Here is a 24,977-nt window from a genome sequence, read left to right as displayed (position 1 = left end):
TTTTTTTCACATAAATTGCCTCAGATTTACCCAAAAACAGTGATTTAGGTCACTCAGATATCCTATAGCTACCTGTCCTATCCTATACCACTGTTTTATTTAGGCAGAAGCTCTACCTATAAACACACGCGCTGTGGAAGCACGTTTAGACAAGATACCACAAACTGACACAACACCACGCAGCGCCGGAGGGCAGGACAGGGGTGAAACGAGACTAAACCCGGGCAGAAGTGCCGCAAATCCCCGATAAACGCGTTTAAACCGCTGAAATAAAGACTGGAGGAATGAATGAGTCCCAGAAACGCAGCAGCAGCTGATCTGATCACAGGAGATTCACCCTCTCGCGCTCTCATCCTGTACGCTACCCGCGAGCGCAGCGTACGCTGAGATAAATACACAGGTTTAGATTCTCACACGAGGCTCATGTTCTGATTTTAGCGGGTTTTATTGGTCCTGGCGGATCCGGACCGGTTCGGACTGTCCTTCACTCGTCCACAGCGGAGCGGTGTTGATGTTTTGGGGGGAGGGGACTGTTGCTACGAGTTGGTCAGTTTCCGTGGCTGTGTTCCAAATCGTTCTTTCTATGAAGTGCACTAGCTGTGTACTAAAGCTATGAAGCGCACTGGCTGTGTACTAAAGCTATGAAGCGCACTGGCTGTGTACTAAAGCTATGAAGTGCACTGGCTGTGTACTAAAGCTATGAAGTGCACTAGCTGTGTACTAAAGCTATGAAGTGCACTAGCTGTGTACTAAAGCTATGAAGCGCACTGGCTGTGTACTAAAGCTATGAAGTGCACTAGCTGTGTACTAAAGCTATGAAGTGCACTAGCTGTGTACTAAAGCTATGAAGCGCACTAGCTGTGTACTAAAGCTATGAAGCGCACTAGCTGTGTACTAAAGCTATGAAGCGCACTAGCTGTGTACTAAAGCTATGAAGTGCACTGGCTGTGTACTAAAGCTATGAAGTGCACTAGCTGTGTACTAAAGCTATGAATAATACTGTCCCCCCTGCTGATGTCTAACTATGTGCGTCTCACCGCTATCAGAGATACACTGATGCTGCTGCAGCTCAGCCAATCAGCTCTCTCTCCCTCCTGACCAGCCCCTAAACCCATACATCACCCAGAGCCCCTCACAAACTACCCCTCCCATTTTGTTTAGCCTTTTTCAAATGAAAAGCCTTGAGCTGAGGGAGGAGTTAGCAAAAATCATTTTTAGGGTTTAGTGCCCCTTTAATACTGTGAAAAGTGACTCATGAAAGCTGGAGTCAGTATCTATTATTAACATATCACAACAATTAAAAATATCAAAGCAGAATTTCCATCACTTTTAGTTGATAGGAAAAAATATATGAATTCGAATTACAGTAGTTGCATATGCAGAACTTCTTACTAGATAGGGCATAGGGATGGAGTGAGCCATTTGGGACACAGACAAATTCATTGGTTTACTGGTAGGCCCGCCCCCAAACCGGCATGTGAGCTGATGGTCATTTTACTATGGATAAAGTAAAAAAAAAAACACGTTTATAAACCTGAAACATTTTTCACAGATACATTTAAAATACATAAATAATACAGTTTTTCATTTGTGATTTATACTTATTTATTTTCTAGGCTGTGAAAACTCTAGATCAACGTCAGTGATGGGTAATAAATGCTACTGTTATTATTTCTCCTTTTTACTTTGCTTTTATTTTAATTTATTTACCACTTATACTCTATATTAGTGAGAAGCATATTTATTATTTTTATTCTATTCACAGTACCAGTCAAATGTCTGGACATACCTTCTCATTCAATGTTTTAATTGTTTTTCCTACATTGTAAATGAATAGTAAAGTGATCCAGACTATGAAGGAACACATAAAGAATCATGTAGTAACTTAAAAACAGTGTTAAACAAACCAAAATACTCTGTGAAGAAGCATTTAGTTGCTCTTATCTGGGAAGCTGTTAATGTGGTTTCTGAGACTGGTAACTCTGATAAACGTATCATGTACAACAGAGAAAACTCTTGCTCTTCTTTTCCTGGGGCAGTCCTGATGAGAGCCAGTTTCATCATAAGGTTTTTGATTGTCTTTGTGACTGCCCTTGAGGATACTTTCAAAGGTTTTGAAATGTTTCAGACACTTTCATTAATCTTAAGTGATTCAAGTAAGGCAAGAAATTCAAGTAATTAACTCTTGATGAGTTCAGCACAGCTGTTAACTGAAAGCCTGAATTCCAGGTGACTCTACCTCATAAAACTGACTGAGAAAATACAGCAGAGATGTGTAAAACTGTCTAATATAAGTAAGAGGTGCTACATCAAAGAGTCTAAAATATAAAACATATTCTGGTTTGTTTAACAATTTTTGTTTATTTCATAATTGCATATGTTTTCCTTCGTATTTTTGATGTCTTTTATATAAATCTACAATGTAGAAAATAATACAAGTAAAGAAAATGCACTGAGAAATCTGATTACTAAGCTTAAATCTATCCTTCATTTTCAGATTTCATAATCAGATTAATAGACCTCACTCCAATATAAGCAATCGGGAGTATGCTGTTTAAATGTCTATATTTGATATCTCCTTATAACCTTCTCATGCTTTGAGGGCCTCAAATATGTCCATGTTTAGACTGCTAGGCAGCAGCTCAGAATAAGCCATTTAATGGTTTTGTCACTTTTATATAAATAAGCTGTTGCTGGCCACACCCCATGTTTTTTACGCTTAATTTTTACTCTAGGTTAGTGTTAGCTTGTGCTAAATGGCAGAACACAAACAAGCTAGTTTATGCTTAACCTGACTTACCACGGACAGTAGGTACAGATCCCTCCCTCTGGTGAAGTCTGCTGGCTAATCCTGCTGTGTACTGTGTACTGAGTTTCCAAACCAGCAGACCAAAATGGCATTTCTTCAACTGATCTCTGACAAGTGAGGGTTCTATACAGGTTTGCTTATTGTGATGCCACATTAAGGGAGGAGCATTCAAATGGCTAATTGAAGCATATGATTCCTGACACCAAACTCTTTTATCTGATTCACAGAAAACGGATGAATTGATTTTGTTGCTTAGAGCATTTAAAGTGGCAAGTGGAAATACAAAAGCACACAAATAATAAATTTTGCATAATATGTCCTCTATAAAATTGTACAAAACCAAAATAATACACTGATATTGTTTGAAATACATTGGGCCAAACTTGCTTAACTTTTCATGCTACTGTAAATGTTCATGAAGAGACCTGATATGGTCTTTGCTGCTGTTTCTAAGATGTAGCTTTAGCCCTGAGGTTAAAAGCTTTAATAGAAAGAGCCAGTTATTTTTAGACACAGCCGAGAACTGCAGCGTGGGAGGGATAATGAATTATTCTATGGTGCAGAACTCAAGGGATCATAAAGCATCTCCGCATTTAAAAGCGTCAGTGTCACTCGTTTCTTTTTCACCCTTCTTCACTCATGATCAGTGTCTTGTAATGAATGAAACACACAAAAAACCCATGATAAAACACAAAAGAAATCACAAACAGGAGGAATAAACCTAAAATAATTTTATTGATACAACAGAGAGATGCTCTCCTCTCCTCTCTTCTCTTCTGCTCATCTCCTTTATCACCCCATTTACAAGGCAATTCAGAAATCATGCTAAGGCTATGGAAGGTAATGGAAACGACGGGGTGGACAGACGTTTCTGCTGGATCTTCTGAGGAGGAATGTACGAAGAACACACTAAATAAAATAAAAAAATGGATTCATCCACCTTCAGACCACAGATGACCTTCACCACCTGATACAGGAGTCAGCCGACACGGCTTAGCTGTGATAGACCCACGCATAATTAAATAAAACAATAAAATAACGAAACAAAATATTAAAATAACAATAAAAGCAAACCAAAGCAGAGCAAAGCCTGCCTTGACCAATGAGAACTTGGTCTGAGATACACTGATTGTGCTTGAAAGCATCTTTAAAAAATACAGTATACTGTATATATGGAAATAACAGTCAGAGAGTCTGCCTACCAGCAGGCGGCGCTGGCGAGCTGCTCTTCTGTCTGTGTGAAAGTGCAGAGACAGTCCAAAACAAAAATTAAAAATTAAAAGTTAAGATAAAAATAATAACATCAGGCCCCGCCCCCACCCACCCTTCAAAAAAAAAAAAAGAAGCAAAAACAAAAATACAGTGGAAATAAATGAGCGTACTGTACATGTACAAGGCCTCTTCACTAAGACGAGGCTGCACCCTCGCTGTGCGCAGCAAGGGTTCAGCGAATAAGCAGCACTGTTTTTATTATTATTTTTACTTTTATCTATTTAGAAAAACACTTCCCGTCTACTCAGTGCCATCCCATAATCCATAACTTCCCACAGACTGAAAAAAGATAAAGAAATAAAATTAAAGAAAAGAAAAGAATAATTCAGATTCAGGATTCAGACAAGGTTCAAGTCACAAAATGTCACAGGACACACAAACCCACACACACACATCATACCCAAAACCCAAGACGAGTCAAGTTGGCAAAAAAAATGAAAATAAAATAAAAATAAAGTTATTTAACAACAATAATGGTTATGAAACAGTGTAAATGAGACATATTGTATATGTTACATACACAAAAAACAGAGCCAGTGCAAAAAAAACGACTCTGTATAGACCCATCCCCCGCCCGCAGTGTAAATATATATAATCATATATGTATAGATATTTATATTTATATATATATACTCTATGAAACTACACCAGTCTGCATGAATGGAGCTACATGAAAAACAATGTCCTCCTCGTGTTTTTGTTTCGTTTTTGCATTTTTTCTTTGCCTTTTTTTAAACATGTTTATAGATTTCTATAATGCAAAATATCATTACAGTATCAGTGCTTGGTGACCTGACCATTTCAGCTGACGATTAGTTAGTAGCAAGTAGTAAGTAGTAAGTAAGTAGCAAGTAGTGCTTGTGTCTGAACAAGCAGAACAAACACGTTCAGCAGACCAACAGTCCATCTTTCAGTCTCGCAATGGAGACACGTTACATGTACTGCCCCTCCACTGCTGCCACCGCCACCACTGCCACTGGCAGTGAAGCACCAATGGCTGGACTATTCATATTCATATTCAGTGAAGGATGTTCCCTCTGTCGTAAAAACGAGCGCACGTTTCCCTTTCTTCAGCCCCTCACGGAGATCTTGTTCTCCAATGCAGCCAGCATGGCGCAGAATCGAGAGTTTTCATTGGCCAGGAGTCTGGACGGCTCGTCGAATTCCACCACCTGCAGCAGAAAGTGAAAAATGTTCTTAATACTGTTTCTACAGCCTCCACAGATCTTTGGGTTCTTCTATAACCTGCCACAGACCTATATGGCCTGACACTGATAGAATTTTGACTGTTGGGTTCTTCTGTAACCTGCCACAGACCTATACAGCCTGACACTGATGGAATTCCGACTGTCGGGTTCTTCTGTAACCTGTCACAGGGCTATATGGCCTGACACTGATAGAATTTTGACTGTTGGGTTCTTCTGTAACCTGCCACAGACCTATACAGCCTGACACTGATGGAATTCCGACTGTCGGGTTCTTCTGTAACCTGTCACAGGGCTATATGGCCTGACACTGATAGAATTTTGACTGTTGGGTTCTTCTGTAACCTGCCACAGACCTATATGGCCTGACACTAATGGAATTCCGACTGGCTAGATCTTCTATAACCTGCCAGAGGCCTGAATGTCCTGACACTGATGGAATTTCGACTGTTGGGATCTTCTGTAACCTGCCACAGACCTATACAGCCTGACACTGATGGAATTCCGACTGTCGGGTTCTTCTGTAACCTGTCACAGGGCTATATGGCCTGACACTGATGGAATTTCGACTGTTGGGTTCTTCTGTAACCTGCCACAGACCTATACAGCCTGACACTGATGGAATTTCGACTCTTGGGTTCTTCTGTAACCTGCCACAGACCAGCCTACTTGTACTATTGGACACTGATAGGTGTTTGATTGTAAAGTTTTCCTGTCACCTGCCACAGGCCTGCCCGTCCTCACACCGATGAAAGTTTGACTGTCGGGTTCTCCTGTCACCTGCCTGAGACCTGCCTACCCGTACGACCTCACACTGATGGTGGTTCAACTAAAGGGTTCTCCTGTCACCTGCCACAGGCCCGCTGCCCATCATCCAGCTTCGGCTACCTGCCCGGGACTAGCTGCCTACACTCCACTGTCAATATTGGATGTATTGATGTTCACATTGACTCTAATCTATTAGTTATATTATAATATATAATAACAAAAATGCATACTATATTTTACGGTCTATAAGGCGCACTATTAATGCACAATTTTCTGGTCTATTTTCATACATAAGGCGCACTACATAAGCTACACTAGTAAGGAACAGGGGTGTCGCCATGTTTCTCTTCTAATTCAGCACGTCTTGCCGCTGGGGACACCCAAGTCAAATGAGCGCTGAATGTTAATCTACACAGATTTTTCTTCTGAAAACTGTTTATTTGGGTGAGTAAAGCGCTTCTGTTTATTTACAGTAAGCTCAGATTTCCAATATATTCAACAGTGCGGTTAGCAGCAGCACTAGCCACAGTTAGCAGTGCTTAGTGCTATTAAATGCCACCCGATTGCGCTACAATCCAATATACTCATCTCTGAATGGCAAACGAGCTAGCGCTGCAGTTAGTGACTAATGCTAATATTGCTCCAGCCTTGGTGCTGGAGAAACTTCACTGAAACTCACTCTTATAACTCTGTACTTCAGTGAAGTGGCTTCACTGCTCCTTAATACCTGACTGGTAGAATTCATACATAAGGAGCACCAGATTATAAGGTGCACTGACGAATTTTGGGAAAAATAAAGGATTTTAAGTGCGCCTTATAGTTCGAAAATTATGGTTAATTGAACGAATAATAATAATCTTTTATTAAAGACTTTTATTTTGCTTTTCTCAAAAGATCTGCTTGTACAGCACTGTACCTGGCCCTGGTTCAGCACCATAATACGGTCACAGTTGAGCACGGTGTGCACTCTGTGTGCGATGGTCAGCGTAGTGCAGTCCTGGAATGAATTGCGAATCGTCTCCTGAATAAGAGCGTCCGTCTCCGTGTCCATAGCAGCAGTAGCCTCGTCCAGGATCAGGACCTGGAAGTAGCAGAGAACAGACAGGAATGTGAATCAGAAATTAAATACAGTTTTCTAACTAAAAACTGACAGAGGAGACGGCAGTGCGAAAATCTTTGTTTTGAGTTTTTGTTCCTCCATTATAAATGAGTACTGAAGTGATTCAGACTATGAAGGAACACAAAATGAATCATGTAGTAACTTAAAAGTGTTAAACAAAACTAAATACTCTGTAAAGTATTTAGGTGCTCTTATCTGGGGAGCTGGGAGGCTGTTAACTCTGATTAATTTATGCTGTCCTGATGAGAGCCAGTTTCATTATTATAAAGTTTTTAAAGGTCTTTGTGGAGACTACACTTGAGGATACTTTCAAATTTTTTAAAATTCTTCTTTTCAGATTGACTGATCTTTCATTAAGAGGCAAGAAATTCAAGTAATTAACTCTTGATGACTTCAGCACAGCTGTTAACTAAAAGCCTGAATTCCAGGTGACTCTACTTCATAAAAATGACTGAGAAAATCCAGCCAAGTTGTGCAAAACTGTCATCTAAGGAAGAGACGCTACTTTGAAAAATCTAAAATATAAAACATATTCTGGTTTGTTTAAACGTGTCCTTCCGCTAAAATTAACTTTTTGTTCCTTTGTTATTTGTGCAAATAACACATCAGTGTTTATATGCTTTACCCAGTAATTCAGAGCTAAGAAACAAATGGTTAGAATTAGTCTATGGTGGAAAAACACCACCAGCCAAGTACAATTGAGATAGGTAGGTGTATGTTTAAAACAGTTCTGTTTACAGTAGTTAAAAGTAAAAATACACCCTGGGATGTTCCAACTGCTTTCTGGACCTGGACTACCCACAGCTGTGTGTAGCTATAGGTTTAAATAGGATCTCTGGTGGATTTGACGTTTTACAGAGACTCTAAGACTAGGTCAGTGGCTGAACTACACTTAGCAAGGAATTATTACACATGTTGTAAAGTAACATATGGCATTGCAAATACTGTTATTAGTGTAAAAATGTCTTTATTTTAAAAAGTTTCTAACTGTTGTCTGTCTCGCTGGTGTCGCAGTGCTGTTAGTCAATTACAGGCGATATGTTTGTATGTATGAATATTCATGAGCACCCACTCCTCCACAGGACTAAAGAAGTGTTATACCGAATCACCGGACCACTGTTTTTTTTTTTTAACAAAAACAGCTCACGTGGCATTCATTCATACTAGAGACACAACTAGACATTTTAAAATAAGTAAAAAAATCATGGAAGGAGTCCTTTAACACTTTTTTTTGTTTAGTAAATAATTTCATATGTTTTTCTTCATTGTTTGAATTAATTTAGTATTAAATCTACAATGCAGAACATTTTAAAATAAAGAAAAAACACTACATTTAAGGCGTGTCTGAACTTTTTTCTGATACCGTTCATTACTCCAACTCTCTCTTAATATAACTAAACCTAAGGGATATTACCAGTATGTTGACAAAGCAAGGTAAATACTGTTTATTATAAGCAGGTAAGCATTAGAGGATTTTTGGGAAAGCTCACCTTGCACTGTCTGAGCAGTGCTCTCGCCACACATATCAGCTGCCTCTCACCCACCGAGAAGTTCTCCCCGTTCTCCACAACCTCCGACTCCAGCTTTAGAGGCAGCTGAGACACCTACACAAAGAAAACAGACAGAAATAGATCTGTGGTGAGCTCAGGAAAGAGTGTGTGATCACGATTTGATTGTGGAGGATGAGTAAAGTTGTGCCGTCTAAGACTTACACACTCCTTCATGTGCGTCTTCTCTAAAGCATCCCAGATTTGTTCCTCTGAATACTGGTTAAATGGATCAAGATTAGACCTGTTGGGAAAAAATCATGAATATTTATTGACTTAAAATTGTAAAACAACAATTAACTTTGTTATCTTACGTCAGTAGAAATGTTTGTTATCTATACTTTACTTAAATTTTAACAGCCTCGTTACTCCTATTTCATTTTAGCTCGTTTTCATTCCGGCTTCTCATCGTTCAATAAAACCCCTATCCAGATAAATCTCTCCATCCAGATAGAGTGAATCTGATTGTGATTGGATGTAGAGAAGTCTAAACATATACCATTTCCACATCCCATAGGTTTATACTGTGATCCATCACACCTGCATACGTTCAGAGGTGAGTATTATCAGCCTGTAGCCTGCTGCTAACCATGGCTAGTACTGCTGGAGCATTATTAGCATTAGCATTAGCTGCTTAGCTGCTAACCACGCTAAGCGCTAGCTCTTCTGCCGTTCAGAGGTGAGTATTATCGGACTGTAGTTTGCTGCTAACCCCAGCTAACACTGCTGGAGCACCATTAGCATTAGCTGCCGCTGCTAATGCTGCTGCACCCAGCCTTAGTGGAAATCTGGAAATCTAAGCTTACTGTCAATAAACAGAAGCGCATTAATCACCCAAATAAACAGTTTTTACTTAACAGTTTACCTAATGTAGCATAGCTTTACAGCGGTGAGATCTGCTGAATTAGAATGAAAACATGGCAACACCCCTGTTCCTTATTAGTGTCGCTTAATGCACCTTATAATCTGGTTTGTTATAATCCTTATGTATGAAAATAGACCAGAAAATAGACGTTCATTGACAGTGCGCCTTATAATCCGTTGAACCATATAGTGCGGTAGCTACTCTTTGGTACCGCTAGCATCTACATAATGTAATAATGAAAACCTCCCCAGAGTTTAATGGGTTAAAACTGATTTATAGGAGAAAAGAAATGTAGAGCACTGACCTCACAGTGCCACTGAAGAGCACAGGCTCCTGTGGGATGATGGAGAGCTTGCTGCGTAGATCAGCAAGTCCGATGTCACAGATGTTGATGCCGTCTATGTTAATGGTGCCACCGCACGGCTCCACCAGCCGGAACAGAACTACGCCCAGTGAGGACTTCCCTGAAACACAGAGCAGCGTTAAGAGCTGATGTAACTTCAAAACCTGTTCAATTAAAGAGCCCTAGATGTTCTAGATTGTTCTAACTTAATAAAAGTCTGTGACTTCTCTTGTAATACAGTGGCTTGCAAAAGTATTCATACCCCTTGAACTTTTTATTTTACAATGTGCTACTTTTACAATCACCAATTTAAATGTATTTTACAGAGATTTTAAGTGATAGACAAACACAAAGTAGCTCATAATTGTGAAGTGGAATGAAAATGATACATGGTTTTCAAAAATTTGAAAAGTGTGACGTGCAAATTGCCTTCAGAGGTCACTTAATTAGTTAGAATCCAAGCTGTGTATAATCTATAGTCTCAGTATAAATACAGCTTTTCTGTGAAGGCCTCCGTCTCCACTCCACGACCCCACATCCCCACCCCAACCGCTGTTTTTTCCTCTCTACAGAAAAAAGAACACTTTAATTTGAGTTTGTTAATTCCCTGTTAATAAAATAAAAAAGTTTGAGTTTGTCCAGCTGTCTCTGTCTGGTTCTTCTCCTTATCTGTCTCGCTGGTGACAAAACTTTAATGTTCCATTTGTGGCTATTGATTGGACACTGTATTCTGTGTATTGGGCGACAGTCAGGACTTCTTAGGACCTGGGGGAGACTGCAACAACCAATCAGAGCAAATCAGAGCTCTGAAGGCAGACGCTGAAGATTTAACTAAACTGTCTCAGCTGCGTGATCATGGCGAATGAACGCGTAACGGAGAAAAGGAAATTTGAAGAGGAGCCGTCAGCTTATAAATCTGCTGTTTGGGACCATTTTGGCTTCAGCGTTGAGTTTTAATGAACAAGGTAAAAAGACAGTCAGCAGATAAAGCACAGTGTGATATCAGTTGCTTGTTTATGACTAATGGTAAGAATAAGTGTTCCTTTTTTATAATAGATATTGTAATTTAAATTTATCTGTGCCTTTTTCTATTTTTTCTAATATTTGCTCTGCAAGTGTGTTTAGGAGCACCTTATTGATTTGAAATAGGAAGGGCTAAAAACGTACTGCATGTTGGAGCTAGATAATATTAATATATCGAAACCGAACCATGGCAGCTAGCACCCAGCCTTAGCGGAAATCTGTAATCTAAGCTTACTGTAAATAAACGGAAGCGCTTTACTCACCCAAATAAACAGTTTTTAAGAGAGAAATCTGTGTAGAGTCACATCCAGCGCTCATTTGACTGTTGTTGTTAAGAATTACAGTTTTGTTTACTTAACTTAGCTTTAGAAGGAAAACATGGCGACACCCCTGTTCCTTACTAGTGTCACATAATGTCCCAGACCAGAGAGCGTTAATTGATGGTGCGTCTTATAGTGTGAAAAATACGGTAATATTAAAGCAACAGTTTATTCAGACTATAGATAGAGATGAGAGGCTAACTAACCTGAACCTGTTCGACCCACGATCCCAACCTTCTCCTTGGGCCGGATGGTGCAGGACAGTTTCTTCAATACCAGTGGGAGGTTCTCTCTGTACCTCATCTCTACCCCATCAAACACCACCTCACCCTCCTGGGGCCACTCTGGAGGCGGGGCCTTGTTCTTCACTCGTGCTGGAGCCTCGAGTGACAGAGACTGGAGAAAAGGAGAAGAATAAGATACTACAGTTATTTCCAACCTCACAATGTACTGTAATTGGCTGAGAGGTATTATGTAAGTGCCAGTATCTCCTGATAACGGCACTCTGTAACCACTGATGCAAGTCTTTGGCCAATAGCTCACACTATACCTTGATTTCTTGTATGTTACTGTTTAGTCAAGCTCTTAATTTGATCAATAGTAACAGTCAAAAGTTTGGACACACCTTTTTATTCAATGTTTTATTTTTATTTTTTTAATTAATAGTGAATTGATCCAGACTATGAAGGAACACATAAGGAATCATGTAGTAACTTAAAAGTGTTAAACAAACCAAGTTGGTACCTCTGATGGACTTGAAACAGAGCAAGCCCTTGCTTCTCCTTCCCTGAGCTGGTCCTGATGAGGGCCAGTTTCATCATTTTTTAAATGTTTCAGTTTGACTTGCCTTCATATCTTAAAGCATTTTTGTCTTTGCTTAGTTGAGTAGTTCTTTCTTCTCATAATCTGGATTCGAACATTAATCAAATATTCACTATTCACTGTATACCTGTAACTCTACCTCTTCACTACTTTACTTTAACTGATGCTCTCAAACACTTTATTAAGAGACAAGAAATTCAAGTAATTAACTCTTGATGAGTTCAGCACAGCTGTTAACTGAAAATCCAGCAGAGATGTGCAAAACTGTCAACTAAGTAAGAGGTGTTTTCTTCTTTGTTTGGATGACTTTACTATTAATCTACAATTAAGAAGATTTAAAAAAAAAAACCACTGAATTTTAGGTGTGTCCAAACTTTTGACTGATACTGTATTTATAAAAAGTGATGAGTACCTTGATATAGTGGTGGATTCTCTCAACTGAGGTAAAGCGAGCTTCAGTCTCAGAGGCCAGACGGACGGTGAACTGGAACAGTCCTGTCAGCTGTAGAAGTAAATAATAATAATAATAATAATGAACATGAATCTTATGACGCCATTTTTAGAACCAGTACATAAACATTACCATTTAAACGTTTACAATAAAATTACTTTTCATTTATGGCAAATAATGTAGAGTATAAAAGTGTATAACATGTCCCAATGTCAGTCCTTGTCTTCAAAACATTTTTTAATCCATAGTATATCAGTGCTATTTATATGTATATATAACTTTAGTTTCTGGATCATTTTTAGGTATATGTAAAATGAACATTGTAGTATTGTCATTTACAGCATTTATTTGCAAAAAAAGAAATGGCTGAAATATCAAAAAAGATAACAATAATGCAAAGAAAACAAATTTATACTCAAATGTATACTATAAAGTTCAGAAATCCATATTTGGTGGAATAACCCTGGTTTTAATCACATTTTTTTTCATGCATCTTGGCATCATGTTCTCCTCCACCAGTCTTACACACTGCTTTTGGATAACTTTATGCTGCTTTACTCCTGGTGCAACAATTCAAGCAGTTCAGTTTGGTGGTTTGATGGTTTGTGATCATACATCTTCCTCTTGATTATATTCCAAAGGTTTTTAATTTGATAAAATCAAAGAAACTCATAATTTTTACAGAGCCAGGTTCTCACCTGTACAGCGTATGATATAGCCAGGCCTGCGTAGGCCGGTGGAATCTGTCCATGCATCAGAACGATCATCAGAGCCGTGATGCTGATGAGAGCCACGCTGATCACGTCCAGACGCACGGCCAGCCAGCGCATCGCACAGCTGAACAGGTAAAACGGAGCCTGGTTCTGATCCAGCAGCTCCTGATACCTGATGGACAAAGACCAGACAAATCACAATCAAACAGGCTGTTTAAATGGGCATGAATTATAGTGTTTTCTGCAGTAACACACTGTGGGCGCAAGGCAGGTTGTGATGTTGAATGCTATCTTGCACCTCGCCAACAGTCTATTTTCACTACTTTTCACCATCTGTGTCTTTTAAATAGCAACAGTGCTTAAGTGCTTAATATATCTAAGCCAGTGAGTGTGGTGGTCTGGAAATAAGGTGTGTTCAGGTAAATTTCTGTTGTATTGCTATCTCTATCTTTTCAACAGAAAACACAGGAGCTCCACTGACTGATTTAAACCCTGACAACAGTCAACAGTCACACATAAACCCCCATTTATTACACACACAAGGACACTCTGCAGCACAAAACCAAAACTTTTACAAAATAAAATATCATTGCTGTTCCTGGGAATGAGCTGCAGGTGCACCTTCACATTGTGAACGAGCACGTCAGTTTCCTCTGCGCCATTAAAATAGCAATCCACCAAAATTAAAGCACACCTGGCTCTTAAAGGTAATGATGAGCAAGTCACATGCTAATTGGTTTATTTCACATTACGTCCAAAACCAAACACCCATAATTAATTAAAATAATTAGTAAATGCCTTTTGTGCATTTCACGATGTGCAAGGTGTACTTTTCCCATCGTTATCATAGCAAAGACACATTAGTCTTATCCATCCACACAATATTATTCCATACATACATTTTATTTTGGCTTCTTCATGTGAACTTTTACAAACTTCTTTCTCTTTGCACATAAAACATTGACATTAGCCAATAGGGATAAAGGCCTTCAGTTGCTTAGAAGCCACCTTAGAAGCCAAACATTTAAGAGATGTTTTTTTAACCTTTTCCAGCCAGGGTTTACAACCCTCCAAGTATCACTATACATGGAAACTAAGCTGATGAACAGACTAACCTTTTAAGGAACTCGTCTCCTTTCCCGTAAGCATGCACTGTGCTCAGGCCCTGGATGCTGGAGGCGATGTGAGACAGGAAGGGCGACTGTGTGACGTTATCCAGACGTTTGAGCTCACGTATAAAGACCCGTGAGACAGCGTGCAGCAGGGTGAAGAGGAGCACCAGCGGTCCCACGGCCACCAGGAACCAGGGGAACACACTGCTAATCACTCCCAGACAGAAGAGCACCAGGATCAGGTTCTGGATGAACATCTCGGCTTGGAATGGTAGACGTGTATCCACTGAAGCAGGAGACAAAAAAGGGGGTAAGTGATGTTAAATAGCAAACTAGAGAATAACTGGGGAACAAAATTAAAGTGACTCTATTTCTATAAAGTCTATAAAGTCAGGCTGTACCTTCATCCATGTCTTTGGAGAATCGGTTGAGAATACGGGCTGTGGGTGTGGTGTCGAAGAACTTCATAGGGCTGCGAAGGATCTTTCTGAAGAGTTCCTCATGGAGATTAGAGGAGGCACGCAGAGTTCCCTAACAGAGCATTCATATACATCAGTACCATATACAGCAGGTCAACTGAGAAGATAAATCTTTGGCGGATGTAGGCGGATTTACTGGTTTGCCCACCTGTTTGTACTAGATGTTTCTGCAGCATTCAGTACGTTAAAAGTTGTTTTGGAGTTGTTTACCTCTCTTTTCATCAGGATATCCTAATAAAGCTCACTGTGATAGGAGTGGACTAAGAAGCTGCCACTATGATCAGAAGATCACTGGTCCAAATCCCGGTCATGCAGCTTGCCATCAGCTGCCAGAGCCCTGAGAGAGCACAACTGGTTTTGCTCTCTCTGGATGAGTAGATGGTGCTCTTTCCCCTCATCACTCCTAGGGTGATGAATTTGGCACATATGCCCTGTGCTGATCAACAGCACCCCTGCATTGAAAAGCACCCTCTCTCGACAGCACGTCTTCTTAATAAAAGCGAAGATAATCTTGTGTGCTTTGATACACACCAAAAGTCACAGTTATCTCAGTCACGGTTACATACATAGCGACACAGCGTGTGCTCCCGAGAGGTGGTGCTTTTCCTGGCGGGGGTGCTGAATTTGACACAATACCACCATGTTTGTTTACAGGAACGTCAAATCACTGGCGTCATCTTGTTCCATGCTTGGTCACGGATCGCGCTCACACTGCATGCGTACCGTTCCTGAGTGCAAGTGAACCGTGCCCAGGCCCACCTCTTTAAGAGGACCAGGGCACGGTTTAGAGCGATCACACTAGTCAATGCTTTGGGAGGTAACTGTGCCCACAGCGTGGATTGCTTAGTGTGAATACACCCTTACACTTGTTTCGAGCTGGAGGTCCTGCATGGAGAAAAATCTCCTCATACTAGAATGGCTGATGGTTTGGTAGAGCTCCTGCATGGTGAAATGTAGAGCGTCCTAAAATCTCTGACCCTTAAAGTTGCAGAGTTTAAATCCAATACAACTATAAAAAAAAATCTTTTGCGATCCTACATGCAAAAGAGTGACGTATGGAATTGCACAATTGATAAACGGTTTGGATTAAGTTCTTATGTGTGAAAACAAACAACAAACAAACAACACCCTGCCCCACATTAACCTAGAATCTCTTTTTACATTTTAGGGCACTGTTGTGTATCTTGAGATATAGTCTTTTTTATAAACCCTTTCTCTTGGCTCTTGATCCATGGCTCTATGGAGGTTAGGATGGTCTGTTCTCCAATCAAGCACCAAAAACAGGAACATACAGGTAAACCAGTGACTCTGCCTCCCTCCACCACATTACAGGTAATCTGAAGATACTCGTTCTTAGTCTGAATATTCCAGTTCTCACCTTCACAAAGACGATGCCTCTGAGGAACTTGAGGAGAAGCATAATGCCCATGGACATGGTGTAGACAGCGGCGTAGTGCTGCATCAGAGGATTGTCCCGCATGCTCTCACTCAGCATCGAGCTGTTCCCCACCATCACTGTGGTGTTCTGCTCACAGAGAAAAGGACAAGATTGTGTTGCATGTGATTACATTCATTAACACTGATATCTGAGATTAGGATGCTTCGAGTCACACACTGCACAACTTATCCTCAACACAGCGATGTCTTAATTTACATACAGAACAGAATACCCCAAATTAACACATGCTAGCACTCTTCATAATTACACACAAACCCCAGCGAAGGCCATTTACACATTAAACATTTACACGCTGTTCTCTCCTTATGCCAGCTCTTACCTCACACTCACAACTAGGGATGGGCAATATTATATCGTATACAATCGTATAATTATATCGTGACACAGAAATATCATGATATTAAAAATCCATATCGTGATAAAAGGGATGGTTTGTCTTAAAAGTAGTCTATTATTTACTGTGAAGTTTTAGGTGTATTTTTTGTATAATTGTTTTAGTTTATAGTTTTTGTTTGCAGTTTATATGCATGAAAATATTCAGCAATATTTTTTGCTGCATTATATTATTTTTTGCTATATTATTTATTTTGCCACATTATGATTATACTGTTATACTTTTATACTATATTGCTGAAATTAATTAATTCTTTTTCTTTTTTCCTATTTTGCCAAGTATATCGTTATCGCAAAAATACCCTGAAATATTGTGGTATTATTTTAGAGCAATATCGCCCACCCCTACTCACAACCCAACCTCACTTACCCAGAGTATCTATATTTACCATTTTCACAACCTTGAAAATGATCAGCTATGGGTTTCAAGGCTAAATCTGGATGTGACAGCATGACAGCAGTGTTTTTAAGAGCCTTTTTTACACCAGCACTACTTAAATAGGTTAAAACGGACTCTGATTTGTTTGTACCCTTAGTGTGGTTTGATTAGTGTGGTTCTCTTGTGGTGAGAACGTGATTTGGTCACAATCCGACCCAGATATCAAATATACTCCTTTTAATTTGAGCAAAACTGTTGATAAGGCGCCGTTTAATCTGATATATTAACCAGATAATGCTAATTACCACAGCTATAAACAGCTACAGCTACAAACGCTCTGCTGCTCCATGCTGTTTACACGCACTGTGTATGCTGCGTTCACTGTTCCTTCTCGCTATATTTACTTTCTTCCTTGTGTGGTTTATTGGTGCACATTGTGATGCATTTAGGTTTTTATGCCTGTGTGAAACCAAACCAAACCAAACAGAGGGAAAAAACGCTCCATATAAACAAACTTATCAACTGATCCGGCCAATTAAAAACCAACTACAGGTGTAAAAAAAACGCCCAAAACTGCCCCCCTTTAATCTGCCAGTGTTCAGGTTCTCTTACCCCACTGCCCTGTTTGATCCAGTAGCTCAGCCACCAGTTACTGAAGGCAGTGCTGCCCACGTTAAAGACGAAGAGGGTCATGATCATGAAGAAGACGGGCAGGCCGCCTAAAGCCTGGATATAAACTCCATACACTGCACAGGGCACCGAGCCTTTACCCTGCTCCTCCACCTGCATCAGCCGACCTGCAGCACAAAAACGATACAGATAAAAAAAATTAATCCAATAAAAAAAAATACACATTACCATGATGAAGTGCTTCAAAACTGTTTTTTTTCAGGGATGTGTTCAAATCCGATTTGTGTCACCCCAAACATAAATTAAACACTAACAAATATAAATATAAATATAAAAACCTATTATTTTTGGTGTCTGGATCTTCTTGTTTGGTTAAGTGTTGTTAAGTGCGGGATTTAACATCTCTCTGTATTATGTTACTCTGTTCAAAACACAGACATAAACCTACCATTATCATTACTGGGTGGTTTCTCCTTTTTCCCAGACCCTGCTTTGGTGTTTTCAGAGGGTTTCTTCAGGGAACTCCCAGAAGTTTTGTTAGGCACCTTTTAAGATGTAAAAATACAGCAAAAACATTTGTTTGTTAATACAAATCATACGTAGTGCTTTTACACATACAGTAAAACATATAGAATGATATAAGACAAATAAGTGGTAAACAAACCAGAATATGTTTTATATTTTACAGTTTTGCACATCTCTGCTGGATTTTCTCAGTCAGTTTTATGAAGTAGAGTCACCTGGAATTCAGGCTTTCAGTTAACAGCTGTGCTGAACTCATCTAAAGTTAATTACTTGAATTTCTTGTCTCTTAATGTGTTTGAGAGCATCAGTTAAAGTAAAGTAGTGAAGAGGTAGAGTTACAGGTATACAGTGAATAGTGAATATTTGAGGAATGTTCTAATCCAGATTATGAGAAGCAAGAACTACTCAACTAAATAAAGAAAATGTTGCAGGAATGGTCAGCGGTGGAGTGGACAGAGAGATGCGATGAAACTTTTTTGCAAAAATAGAGCTCTTTATTTATTTTTTTTATTTTTATTATTACTTTTTTTTAGTCTTTTCTATAACCTAAACAAAACAAAACAACAAAATGCAAAAATAAACAGGCTACAAGTTTGCCAGGCTAAATCAAAAGGAATGACCCTGAACAATACTTCTACACTGCCAAACACATGGTACCTACCACCATGACAATTACACCTCCAAAAAAAAATCCCCCCGGCTCTGGAGCCTCTACTGGGCTTATATACCCGAAGCCCCTCCCTTCAGATGAGCCCATCACAAAAGTAAATCAAATCATCTAAATAACAAAATTAAATGAAAAAAAAAAACAACTGGAAAGAATGAACATAAAATACATAAACACACGAAATGACCTCCAGTAAACAATAATCACTGCTACTCATTACCCAATTCATTTTCCCCAAACCCAGTAAAACACCCCCGCTAAAATGGTATGTGCTGCCCAGAGCGCGCACCCCCTCCAATAATTACCCTCCTGCACAGTGCCTCCGTTTCGTCGGAGGAAGGAGGAAGTGAGGGTGTGAGGCTGGTGAGTCTACAGAAAACAATTGTGTTTGTAAGCTTACTACAATATTAAACTACAAAAACGGACCTCTGTGTAAGCGTGCTTTGTTCCTGTTACTGGTAAAATGTTTTAAACAGATGAATGAATTTTTAGAGATATGGGTGTGTTGAAATAGAAGTGGTGAAATAAACAAACAAATGCTCCCAAAATGCTGGTTGGCCACCCCTGCACTCGGTAACAAATGCCAGTAAAGTATTGCGGTGAACAGTGAAATGTGGAATATTAAAACCGGGTAAACCAAGACAGAAAACTAAATGGGACGAAACGCTTCTCACTGCAGTAGGTCAGCTGCTGTTTAAATATGCCGGCAGAAAGCTGCCTATGCGCCTATGCGTTTACATGAGTCACTGGGTGTGTGCCTGATTGGCGTCAGCGTCACGGCTCACTCCGTGACAGAAAAAAATAATTTAAGACATGAAGGTCAGTCAATCCAAAAAGAAGAACTTCAAGAGCTTTAAAAGTATTCTCAAGTGCAGTTGCAACAAAGACCATCAAAACTGTTTTGATGATTAAACTGGCACTCATCAGAACCACCACAGGAAAGTAAGAGTAAGAGTTTCCTTTGTTGTACAGAATAAGTTTATCAGAGTTACCAGCCTCAGAAACTACAAGTTAACATCTCCCCAGATAAGAGCACCTAAATGCTTTACAGAGTATTTTGGTTTGTTTAACACTTTTAAGTTAATGTGATGGGTGCTTCCCAGGTTTTTACACATAGATTTACAACATTGTTAACAATACTAAAATAAGTTTTAATAATAGGATTTTAGCTGAGAATATACTGTTTGTAAGGCGGGAGCTGGCGTGTGTTGGGACAGGAAGGCAACGTTGTGCAAGTTACGCCACTGGAGGGTAGCTAAACAAGTTAAATAAAGCTAAGCTAAATAAACAAAACTGTAATGAAAAAAACTCTTTTTAAAAGTCAAACGAGCGCTGTATGTTAATCTACACAGATTTCTCTCATGAAAACTGAGTTATTTGGGGGAGTAAAATGCTTCTGTATATTGACAGTAAGGTTAGATTCCTGAATTTCTCCAGCACTAAGGCTGGAGCATTAGCATTAGCGGCTAATGCCACCCAACAGAGCTACACTGAGTGATATTAGCTAGCGGTTTGTCCCACATAGTTTGTTTCAACACGGTAAATGTACAGACTACAGTCCAATAAACTTCTTCTTCTTAATGGCTAAAGAAATAGCGTTTAGTGTGGTTAGCAGCTAATGCTAATATTGTTCCAGCCCTGCTGGAGAACTAAACTGAAACTCCTGTATAAGTCTGTACTTCAGTGGAGTGGTTTTACTGCTCTTTTATACCTCACTGATAGAATTTATACATAAGGAGCACCGGATTAAAAGGCTTACTGATGTTTTTTGGGTAAATTAAAGGATTTTAATGTGCCTTATAGTGCAAAAAATACAGTAATTAGAGATTATTGAACTCTCTCGGACTCACCTCAATGAAAGGAGCTTCCCCGAGCTGCAGATTGTTGAACATGGCCGCATAGTCTCCGTTGAGGTTCATCAGGTCTTCGTGAGTACCCTGCTCTGTGATATTTCCCTCACGCATGAAGATCACGTCATCACAGTCCACCAAATACTAACACACACACACACACACAGACACGGTATTAATAATTACAGTGCTGCACAAACAGAAAAGCTGCACTGAACGATTACAGAGTTCTGGAGGATCTTCTCTACCTGCAGCTGATGAGTAACGAAGATGATGGTCTTGCCACGCAGCTGCTTTTTAATAGCATTGTTGAAGATGTGGTTTCCCACATGGGCGTCCAGGGCACTCAGAGGGTCATCCAGGATGTAGATGCTCCGGTCGCTGTACAGAGCCCGGGCCAGACTGATCCGCTGCCGCTGCCCACCACTCAGATTAGCACCTCGCTCACCGATCTACAGTGTTCACAGTTTTAATTGCAGAAATAATTGCAATAAATGACATTGCTGTAATTTTAGGAACATTTACTGCCACTGTCATAATGATGTGTGTTGGTGTGGCACAGTGGATAACACCACTACCAGCAAGAGAGGTTCCACATCATGTGTGAGACTGGGGTTAAATTTCTGGTCTGGGGGACTAAATGGAACCTTGGACAAGACTCCTAACACTAGCCCTTCCTCTGTAATAGGAATAACCTTGTAAGTCACTTTGGAGTAAAAATGTAAATGTAAATATAAAAATAATGATAACTTATTAGAATAATAATTTTTTTTTAATGCACAACATGGGTCAAACGTGACCAGGTTGAGATTTATTTTTTTTTGCAATAAATTAATTTAATAATTCAATATTCAATTTATCTAATAATTAACTTACATCCTTATTTCATTTTTACCTTTCTTACTTTTTGAAATAAAGCCCTTTTTGTATTACTACTCTTTAAAGCAAACATAATACATTAATTTTCTATGCTAATTCATGTACAGCTGAGGGTTTATATGATATGATCTTAGCAATAAATTATTTCAATCATTCAGAATTCAAGCTATTCCTCAAATAACTTGTATTTAATCATCATAATTCCTTATTTTATTTTTACCTTTCTTACTTTTTTAATAAAAGCACATTTTTATCACTACTCCTCTAATGCACAACATGGGTCGAAAGTGACTCGGCTGAGGTGTAATTTTCTATATCTTTGCAATTAATTATTTTAATCATTCAGAATGTAAGGTATTCCTTAAGTAACTTATTTTATTTTTTCCTTTCTTTTTGTATCACTACCCCAACTACCCTACCCTACCTCTAACGCACAAATAGCTGCATGACCGGGATTCGAACCAGCGATCTCCCGATCATAGTGCCAGTGCTTTAGCCCGCTGGACCACTCAGAGCCCAAACTTTCTTACTTGTTGAACAAAAGCCTTTTTTGTATCACTACCTTGTATTCTATAAATGTGGGTCCCGGGCTGAGACCAATTAAGAACCCCTGCTTTAAAGCACAATAGTCCTTTAGAAAATAATAATAATATTTTGTGAGAAAATGTGCATCTTTAAAAATATGCGTGTATATAATTTACCTCGGTAAGATCAGCATTTGGAAGTATGGCCAGGTCTGGTCTCATACAGCAGGCGCTCAGAACTGCCTGATACCTACAGAGAGCACAAATAAAAAAAAAAGTTTATTTTGATAATAATTAAGGACATTTAACAAAATAAAAAAAAACTTTCCAAAGGCTAAATACTGTAGTAAATAAACTAAAATTTAACACTTAACATTTTTACCATCCCAGCACGTCCAAAAGTATTTGGTTGTTGAGTAAGGAGTTATCGAGTAAAGTTTTTAAAAGTGACACGTTCTCATTACTTAAAGTAAATCACAGATTCGTCATGGTTTAATTCAGGTTGGATGTTTCCATAAACTAATGATAATCTGTTTTGTTTATAGGGCAATTTAAGATTCCCACCTTATAAGAAACATAAGGCAAATATTAATTTAAAGAATACTCAGGGTCCTACTGTAGTGATCTATAGGTGAGCTGTCAACTGTGCACCATGCAGCTTGATTTAGGGCGTGTCAGTATGTCTTTGCTATCATAACGATGGGAAAAGTACACCTTGTTCGGTTCAAAATGCAAAAAAAAGGCATGTACTAATTTTCTTAATTAATCATGGGTGTGTTTTGGACGTAATATGAAATAAACCAATCAGCATTGAATTTCGTGAAATATTTAGTCGTACAATTTGCTCACTACTAAATATTCCACAGCCAACTGTCAGTGATATTATAACACAGTGGAAGAGACTGGAAATGACAGAGACTCTGTGCTCTGTCAGTGTAAAATAACAGAGCGGAATCAGCGAATGATGAGGAGCATAGTGCACAAAGGAACCATATGTCATATTTAGTATTAATTAAAATCTCTAATATTAGAGGAGCAGCTCATCAGCTGCTAATGATTAATTTTGAGGTTTGTCAAAGAAGTAAAAGCACTAGAACTCACCTCTCTTCCTCAAACTCCTTCCCAAACAGGATGTTGTCGCGTAGTGTGGCGTTAACGATCCAGGCCTGCTGAGCCACGTACGCAAAATTTCCATTAACGGCCACCGTTCCCTCCAGCAGAGTCATCTGACAGACAGACAAGACAAGATAAAACTCTTATGAATAATCAGTTTCATTATAATACAGTACCAGTCAAAAGTATGCACACGCCTTCTCATTGGCGTAGTGATTCACATAAAGAATCATTAAATAACTTGTTTAAGTGTTAAACAAACCAAAATACTCTGGGGAGCTGTTAACTTGTGGTTTGTGAGTTTGGTAACTCTGATTAACTTATCCTGTACAACAGAGAAAACTCTTGCTATTCCTTTCCTGTAGCAGTCCTGATGAGTGCCAGTTTCATCATAGCATTTTATTTTGTTCTTTTCCTGAAATAAGTAGTTGTTGCTTCTTATAATCTGGATTAGAACATCACTCAAATATTCACTATTCACTGTATACCTGTAACTCTACCTCTTCACTACTTTACTTTAACTGATGCTCTCAAACACATTAAGAGACAAGAAATTCAAGTAATTAACTCTTGATGAGTTCAGCACAGCTGTTCACTGAAAGCCTGAATTCCAGGGGCCTCATGTACTAAAGGTGCGTACGCACAAAAACATTGCGTACGCCATATTTCACGCTCCCGGTCTGATGTACTAAATTTGACTTGAACGTGTGAAAGTGCGTTCCCCCACGGAAGTTTTGTTTTGGGCGTACGCCTTTTTTTTGTGCGTATGTATTGTGTTTTTGTCATTTGGCGACACTTAGAGGCGATGCATTGAAATTACAACTATTAAGATATCCTTTATGCACACATTGAAGTAAGCATTATTGGGTAAAATAAAGTAAATTAATCAGACAGTTTCATTGTCTTACAGAAATAATCGTTTAACGTGTTTCCACTTAGCCTAGATCAGGTTTGCGCTGGAGTTGTTGGAGATGCAGCGTTGGCATTACTGGAAAATACTGCTAATGGCCGAATTCATTGAGCGCGCATTTTCCGTGACCATTATGTTTTTTTGGCCCATGATGATGACTGGCTTATAAGCAGTTTTAGATTTCCAAGAGCATAAGAAAACAAGCTGAGTGCGTGACGTGTGTCTTTTTGTTAGGCAACTCATTTAAAGCATTTAAATGAAAGCATTTATCTTAGAATAATAAAACTTAAAACATGGGTAATTATATGCTATGCGTATATAATATTATTATTATTATTATTATTATTATTATTATTATTATTATTAATAATAATAATAGTAATAATAATAATAATATTATTATTAATAATAATAATAATAATAATAATAATATAACATTATACTCTGCGTAATTGAGGGAGGAGTCGTGGCAAGTGTGCTGCTTTCGTGCATTTGCGCTTGATTTCAAGTTGATTGTGATGTACTAAGAGAAAGTACGTGGAATTCTGCCTACGCACGGTTTGATAAATCCGGATTTTTTTGTGCGTACGGAACTTTTCAGATCTGAGCGTACGGAACATTTTAGTAGGAAGTCCACGCAAGTCTTAGTACATGAGGCCCCAGGTGACTCTACCTCATAAAACTGACTGAGAAAATCCAGCAGAGATGTGCAAAACTGTGATCTAAGAATGTAAAATATATAACATATTCTAATTTGTTTAACACTTTATGTATAAAAAAAAGTAAAAAATATTAATTC

At 38.9% G+C, this 24,977-nt stretch overlaps 1 protein-coding gene across 1 annotated transcript in view; it reads right to left on the bottom strand.

Moving 5' to 3' along the window:
- Window positions 1-3,525: 3,525 nt before the first annotated feature.
- The window catches only part of abcc5 (ATP-binding cassette, sub-family C (CFTR/MRP), member 5), a 58,049-nt gene continuing 36,597 nt past the window's right edge, over window positions 3,526-24,977 (bottom strand). The window contains exons 13-29 of the mRNA XM_022665976.2: window positions 23,257-23,381; window positions 22,333-22,405; window positions 21,001-21,204; window positions 20,753-20,896; window positions 18,159-18,255; window positions 17,693-17,877; window positions 16,228-16,374; window positions 14,772-14,901; window positions 14,374-14,656; window positions 13,244-13,430; window positions 12,507-12,596; window positions 11,479-11,668; window positions 9,891-10,050; window positions 8,887-8,965; window positions 8,665-8,778; window positions 6,971-7,135; window positions 3,526-5,253 (exon numbers count right to left, since the gene is read on the bottom strand). Coding sequence (XP_022521697.2) covers window positions 5,152-5,253; window positions 6,971-7,135; window positions 8,665-8,778; window positions 8,887-8,965; window positions 9,891-10,050; window positions 11,479-11,668; window positions 12,507-12,596; window positions 13,244-13,430; window positions 14,374-14,656; window positions 14,772-14,901; window positions 16,228-16,374; window positions 17,693-17,877; window positions 18,159-18,255; window positions 20,753-20,896; window positions 21,001-21,204; window positions 22,333-22,405; window positions 23,257-23,381 — 2,475 coding nt within the window. The 3' untranslated portion in view covers window positions 3,526-5,151. The remainder of the gene's footprint in view (window positions 5,254-6,970; window positions 7,136-8,664; window positions 8,779-8,886; window positions 8,966-9,890; window positions 10,051-11,478; window positions 11,669-12,506; window positions 12,597-13,243; window positions 13,431-14,373; window positions 14,657-14,771; window positions 14,902-16,227; window positions 16,375-17,692; window positions 17,878-18,158; window positions 18,256-20,752; window positions 20,897-21,000; window positions 21,205-22,332; window positions 22,406-23,256; window positions 23,382-24,977) is intronic.

Source organism: Astyanax mexicanus, chromosome 9, assembly GCF_023375975.1.
Source record: "Astyanax mexicanus isolate ESR-SI-001 chromosome 9, AstMex3_surface, whole genome shotgun sequence".
In the NCBI taxonomy this organism is placed as follows: Eukaryota; Metazoa; Chordata; class Actinopteri; order Characiformes; family Acestrorhamphidae; genus Astyanax; species Astyanax mexicanus.
Note: the sequence above shows the minus strand (reverse complement) of the source record. Positions and strands in the feature narration are given on the sequence as shown.